A 7,513-nucleotide genomic window follows, 5' to 3' on the forward strand; every position below is an offset into this window, starting at 1 on the left:
GAATTTATTAAGAGTAGTGAAGTGAAACCCTCACTTGAAGTTGAGGATAAAGACCCCTAAGATCAAGTTAGTATATCATAGTTAAGAATAGACAGGTTAACTAATCTCTCCCATGAGTCTCACCATATGGAGCTACCAATTTGGATCACTTGTGTGGCAAGAAACCAATTGATGAAAATTTAACACTAACTTTCCTTAGCCTTGGATTGAAATTAATGTAAGTAAGCATCAACTAGTTTGTACCCAATTGCATCAGGTTTCATGGCATTAATCAAATAAGGCTAAGGATATACCCTTATTAACTATAGTAGTGGTATACAGGTGGTACAATAGGTCTACCCATATAACCTCACCTATAAGCACAACCATCACAAAACTACTTTTTCCTTGTCTGTTGGGTAGGACATTATGCTAAATATAGGAACATATCCTATCAATTAAATGCAATACATGTATTTGAGTTTCTCACCCTTGCCCTCACTTGCCTACATCCTTTAGCATCGGAAGACCTTTTAAGGGATAACACCAAGCAGTCTTACCTTATGTCTTGAAGGTCAAACCAAAGGATCAACTCATTGGAGAACTTCAACACCATTCTAGCCCCCACCAACTATAGTATCGAATCTGTAACATATATAGGTTACTAACTTTTGACTTTCTATCACTCAAATGATTTATTTGGATGAGAAAATGAAAAAAGAAAATTGAACTTACAACAAAAGAATAACTTAGGTAATTAATCATCCAATACCTAGAATCAAAACTCCACCAAATTAATAGCCAAATCCTTTAATCTATACTATATTACCGCTGGGCATATATTGTTAGAATGCACCAATATTTAGTGCTTCATGTAAGGGACTCACAATGATTTTCAAAACTTTTTAAAAAAAACACACATGCAGTAGAATAAATACAAAAATTAATGCTTGCAAAATTTGGTATAGATAGCCATATGCAAAATATAAGGCATCAAAACAAAAAACCAAAGCAACATTTACCCACTCTGTCGAGAAGTCTCCAATTGATCCTGTGATGCACCTGGACCCAAACTCTTTCGGTCACAAGCAGCCTTCTTCCAACAGCTTTTGCCAAGCTTGTCTACTCTAGTTCCTACTTCTTTGGCTAACTAAGCCAACCTTTACAGTCATAAGGGACCAAGTCTGTGCACACCTAAGCAATGGAACCCTTCATCTCACCCACATGTCATACACACTGCTTTTTTTTTTTTTTTCTCTTTTTTTCTTCTCTTTTCAATTTCCTCTTCTTTCTCTTATTTAATGCGTCTAAGACGCATGTCAATCCACACGGCAGCGCATTTAATGCTCTGTTGATTGAAATGACTAAAGAAAAGCATGCGAAATCAAATCTCATTTAGTAAAACTGTCGACCATTTAGGAATACTATCGACTATTTCATGCCTATTTTTTAAAGTTTCACCAAATTCCATCAAGGCTTGCCATTAACTCTTAATGGCTACAAGACCTCCCGTTAACTCTTCACGGCATGACTTGTTAACTCTTAATGGTTTCTCTCCATTAACTCTTAACAATTTGTTGATCCATCTATTAACTTTTAACAATACATCTATCATCATCATTAACTCTTAATGATGATTGAAAACACACGACATCAAGAAATCATTAATCCAATGCATTACCCAGTTTGTGTGTGATTTTTTAGATTCACTGTCATGTAGCAATCAAGAAACGTCAAATTCTTTAACTTTGATCGAACACTTCGATCTACTATGAGAAACTCTTTATTTCCTCACAGCACCTCGAAAGGTCCTGAGTAATTTCTAACATAATATCATGATGATTCTAATGGCAATGAAATCAATACTTCTAGTAAACTTATTAGAGCTTTCGATTATCATGCACTATAATTCTTCCACTAACTAACATCCCAACCAAGTGAGAGACGTGGACTAATTAAACTCACAGGATTCGTAACTATGCTAAGATCCAATACAGTGTGATTGAGATGATACATCAAAACTCCTTCCGACATCAAAACCTCTTTCTGATCATGTGCACCCTACCCAAGAATCACTACTAACTGTAAAAGCATAGAATGTTCACCTTACACTGGAGGTCAATAAATCTCATTAATGAGCATCTACCTACACTGAGAGCATTCTCACCTCTCGCACTGGATGGTTCTGCTCACCGGCAAATCTCCGACACCAGTGCACAAAACAACTCTATCACCTATGCTCAGAGGATCAAATACATAATCAAAAACTAGTAACAGATCATTAAGCATTGCATTCAGTAGATGTTCAATTCAACTAATATCCACCCACATGTCTACTAGTTGCATCTCATGCAATATGGCTCTGACCCATCAATTAAAGATAGCACTTATCTCATTATGTGAGGTGTCAGACTTTTGTAATTTCATTAACTTTACAACAATCGTTAATTGTGTATCTTTCACCAAACCACCACACTTGGTTTGCGAAACTTACACTAACTTACATCTTAGTGTATCATTTATGAGCCCACCACACTTGGCTCATAGGGCATTCGCTAACAATCTCTCATTTGCACTTAAGCCAAGTCCAACGTATGCCTAACTTTTTATGGACTTTGCATCCCATCACGCTTTCGCTCCATAGTGTGCATATGTAGGTAGATAAAAAAATGTCAACAACATTGTCTATCTTGGTCAATCTTTAATTAATTCATGAGATTATGTTAGAAGAACATAAGGTATTTATGAAATAGAATAACACTTATTCATATCATAAATAAAAACCTTAATAAATTATCCATAAACATCCAATGTAAATGAATAAAGTAATAACCTATTCAAAGACCAAATGCAATATGACATGTGACTCACTATCATTTATCATTAGTATTTTATACTAATCAAAGGTAGAAATTTATGTGCTAGTTCATAATCAATTAATAATAGTCACTATTTGAAAAATCTTAAGACTAAGAACACTTTTAAGAAATCACGTGTTATAGATCATTTTCACATATTGTAAATAATTTAAGAATATGACCATTAGAAAATCTATAGAGACTCATTCATATACATTTGGAGAGCAATAAATTAAGAAATAACTATTTTATTAATTACAAGAATATTATACATGTATTCCTATTGCACACGGAAGTCATCTAAATCCAACATTAGAGCATACATCACTAACATATATATTGAGGCCAAACTTAATGAGGGCTCAAGTGTCCCAAATCATCACTATTGCAATCACCCCAACACCTAGAAGGGTTGCCAAGAACCTATAAAAGGCCGTGTCAACAAATACTGGCTTTTGTGGAGAGTACCCTTTGGCCAATAGAAGATTAATGGACACATACACAAAGACGCCACACGCGAAGCCCATTGAGATGGCGAAAATCCAATCGGCCACAACCCCCTGAGTTGTGGCGTCTATGATGATCCCAATGGCCACACCAATGGGGCTTGAGATCGCGAAAGCAAAGGCATAGGACGCACACAATAAGAAGGGGCGGTTCGGGATCATCCTAAGCAGGGCTATTCCCATTGCAATGGCTGCAAATATCTTGTGCAAGCTAATTGTCCATAGAGCTTTCCAAGCATCTCCCTCTGTTTCTGCAACCCCAATTGCGATGCCTTCAAAGACCGAATGGAAACACAGGGCAACTATCAGTAAGATGGTATCACCAAACGATTTGGCGGCTACAAGCGAGGTGGCTTTGACAAAGCTATTGTCAATGCCATCATGATGGACCTGTCAAAATAGTGAAAACGAACATTGAAAAATATAAAAAGCCTATCGAACGAGCCCTTAGTTATTGCTTTGAACTTCATAGGTTTAAAAAGGTGCAACTTACCTGATGGTTAAACTCTGAAATCTTATCTTTGCTACTATCTTTTGTGTTGCCTGTACCAAAGAAAGTAGTCAGTGTTAAAAGAAAAACCAAACCCAAAACAATAATTTTTTTTTCTTTTTGCTTTGAATGAACGAATTTCTAACCAACTCAATGAAGAGTTGAACTCTAAATACTTAAATAATATATATGGGTAAATATGGGTAAATCTCATACTTTGTTAATAGCAAGGGAAGTAAATATCATTTTTGAAAATATGAAGGTAGGTAGTATATTTTTATTAAACCTCACCGGTGGTTATGTGAATTTAGCCAAATAATATCGAGAATGGAGACAACCTAATCGAACAGTTTGGATCAAGCGTATGAATTCGTAGTAAAGAACAATTCTATGAAGAAACAGATGAAACATTCATCTGAGTGATTTCACACAAGCTGTTCAATGACTTCTAAAACACAATCCGTTTGAGTAACCGGGAAGAACACTCAATTGGATCCAACAAAATAACCGAGAAATTTGAATCCGTCGCCTTATCGTTCAGAAAAATCATGAGATTTTAATTAATGCAAATTCGTCTGTTCATAAAGCCCAATCTCAAAAACTGGTCATATATTCTGCCAATAATATTATCAACCAAAGAAAAGTCTTCTGTTTGGCCACCCAGAAAATGCACCAAGAAAATCAATTTGGCCCAAACAAATTACAGGAAGAACATCTAAAACACACGAACCTGGAAGCTCGACGTCGCCATTGTGGGACTCATTTCCCTGCTTCCCGTAAACATGAGAAATCAAGCAATCAGCCAACATGGTGAGCAAATACCCAGCGCTCGCCAGCATGAAGGCGAACGGGTATTCTTTGGTCGTCAAGTCCCCAAAAGTCTCATTCGAATCGCTGAGAAAATGCATGAGAGCCGTGCCCAGAAACACGCCGCCAGCGAACTGCGTGCCCAGAACCAAAAAACCCTCGTTCCACTTCATGAAATAGGGTGACATGCCGCCGGCGAACGTGCCGGCGAAGATTAGTATCAAACACCATATCTTCACCAAGATCAAGGACCTCTCCCGGAGATTGGGCTTGCTAGTGTCGACGGAGGCATCGGCGTCCAAGTCAGAGTCGTCGTGGCCGCCATGGGCGGCGGCAGAGAGGACGAGGAGGAGGAGGAAGAAGAGGCGGCACATTGCGGCGATGGCGGAGATGAGTTCCGGACTGCCATTTTTATAGACTCGAAGGTTTGTCGGTAGTAGAAGTACAAACTACAAAGACAACGACAACAATCTTTGAGAAATTATGTTTTATTCTTCTACTTCTGGTTATTTACACTTTGACTCTGTTGTACTTTCACGACATGCTTGGTTCACGGGACTAAGATTAGTTTAGGACTAATACATACCATAGATTTTTAATAATTAAAAAATATATCATTTAATTTTTAACGTTTAAAATTTTAAAATTTGATGTCTCAACTAGTGCTTTAAGTTTTTACAATAATAAAATATTAACACGTGTATAAACGTACATATTTTCTCGAGTGACATGCTACGTGAATAATTAGTTGGTAATATTTGAATAGACTGATTTATTTGTTGTGTTTACTTAACAATTTAAAAATATAGTGTTTGATTCGTAATATATAAAAATGTCAAAATTTTATATTTTAATTATTAAAAATTATTATTTTTAGTCCTTACATTGATTAAGAATAAATAAATTTGTCATCTGCACCACATAAAACTTACACGTAAAGAAAAGAAAACGTCATGTCATAAAAAAGCCACATCAACGAGATACATTAGATTAAAATTTACTTTAATGAAAAAAACTAAATTACCCATATCTTAAAAGAAATATAAATTTTAAACATCTAAATCTCTAAATCACTAACCTAAAAAATATTACCTTTTCTGTTCTCAATCACAAAATATAATAGAACTAATCTCCATCATTTCTCTTTATTGAACTCGATTTTATCACTCTCTCTCTTTTGTTTATATTCTTTTTTCTGTCTCAAGATAAAGATTTAAAATAATAATTTTTAATAGTTACATAATTTTAACATTTTGTATATTAAGGACTAAACGTTATATTTTTAATTATTGAGGGAGTACAACAAATCAGTCAACCTATTCAAATGCTGTTAATTAGTCATCTATGTAACGTATCAGTTACGAAAATGAACGCATTTATGCACGCACTGACGTTCCGACACTATAAAGATTTAAAATAATATTTTTTTTAATAATTAAAATACTAAATTTTAATATTTTACACACATCAGACATTAAACGTTATATGTTTTAATTACTGAAAAATTATATGTACGAAGCCAGCCATCGGCGTATATATGTCCGAAGCCAGCCATCAGTGCATAGTGGCCATGAAAAAGAATTGCTTGGCGAGAATGCTTGCACCTCCTCCCTCCTGTCTCTCTCTAGTATTTATTATTTGTATTATTATTTTGACAGCTCCAAGTTGGCGATGGGAATTGGGCAGTTGGTCTGTTCCATGGTATAATAAATGAAATGGAGTTCCTTCCAGGATGTAGGTTGAGCGATGGCATCAGTGGATTGTGGGCAATAGTACCACTGGGTCAATGGATGGTGGGTCTATTCCAACGCATAATAAGCAATATATCAAGTTCACATCAATGGGTCAATAGATAGTGGGTCTATTCCAACGTATAATAAGCGATATATTGGGTTTACATTAGTGAGTTGTGAGTTCGATCATTGTCCTGCATAATGAAATAAAATTTCACATTTGTGATTTATCTCCCCGCATAATCGATAATACAAATACGAAAGACCGTGCAAGGATAATCATTCTAATAAATGAGATGAAGCTGCTGAAAGGTCAGATAATAAAGAGTAAATTTCTTATGACGTTGGTATTGTCATACATGCAATATATTCATAGTTTTATTATATTTATTTTTATTCACTTAGAAATAAAAAGTAAAAAATGTTGAAAACTTTTGAAATGATAAAACACAATTTTGGTGTTTTTTCAATTGTCATTTCCTTTTCCTTCATGTAGATTTTTTTTGCTCTTCCTTATTAGTGGCAACTCATTGTTCACCCGGCTTTAGTCATCGGCTCTCTTGTCACTAACTCCTTTGTCAACAATTCGATCACTAACTTTCTTGATTTTTTGACACTAGACATGCATCGACCCTCATACACGATCTTATAATTTTGTAGAGATCTAAGTTTTTGAGAAATAGTCATGTGGACTTGGTCACTATGATATGATCTCATTTGTGAAGAGCCACCTCTTTTTCCAAAGGTACTAAGACTATTTTGTCAAATTTCCTAAGTGAGAATTGTAGAGAAAAAAGAAAAAAAATTAAGATAAACAAAATTAAAAATAATATTCACTTATAAAAAATTATCTTAACTTTTTTTTTTAACTAAAATCAAATATTAAACAAAAAATAAAAATAAAAACTCTCCTAATCAGTCCATAATTGTCTAAATAAATTCATTCCAATTCATTGAGCGTTGAAAAATCATCAATGTATTCAATGCAATTTAAAGAGTACTCATTTCAGATTCTTGTCGCTATCAGAGCACATAAATGCATATAAATTAGGTTTTGTTTTATTTTATTGTAGTTTTAAGATAATGTGCAATAAATATATACTTTTTATTATTAATAAGCAAGAAATACACATTCTTCAT

At 34.6% G+C, this 7,513-nt stretch overlaps 1 protein-coding gene across 1 annotated transcript; it reads right to left on the minus strand.

Annotated features, from left to right (window-relative positions):
- Window positions 1-3,069: 3,069 nt before the first annotated feature.
- Window positions 3,070-5,035, minus strand: LOC127792332 (zinc transporter 11-like). The gene is made up of 3 exons (XM_052322795.1): window positions 4,564-5,035; window positions 3,837-3,886; window positions 3,070-3,733 (listed from the first exon to the last, which is right to left on the minus strand). Exons 1-3 carry the CDS (start codon window positions 5,012-5,014, stop codon window positions 3,200-3,202), a joined length of 1,035 nt encoding a protein of 344 aa, XP_052178755.1. The 5' UTR covers window positions 5,015-5,035; the 3' UTR covers window positions 3,070-3,199.
- Between the last annotated feature and the right edge of the window lie 2,478 nt (window positions 5,036-7,513).

The sequence above is a fragment of the Diospyros lotus genome, chromosome 15 (assembly GCF_014633365.1).
Source record: "Diospyros lotus cultivar Yz01 chromosome 15, ASM1463336v1, whole genome shotgun sequence".
Lineage (NCBI taxonomy): Eukaryota > Viridiplantae > Streptophyta > Magnoliopsida > Ericales > Ebenaceae > Diospyros > Diospyros lotus.

Coding starts and splice junctions, on each gene's coding strand:
- LOC127792332 (XM_052322795.1), bottom strand. CDS start 5,014: ATGTGCCGCCTCTTCTTCCTCCTCCTCCTCGTCCTCTCTGCCGCCGCC. Junction 3,887..4,563: donor TGGCGACGTCGAGCTTCCAG/GTTCGTGTGTTT, acceptor TCTTTGGTACAG/GCAACACAAAAGATAGTAGC. Junction 3,734..3,836: donor TTTCAGAGTTTAACCATCAG/GTAAGTTGCACC, acceptor CTATTTTGACAG/GTCCATCATGATGGCATTGA.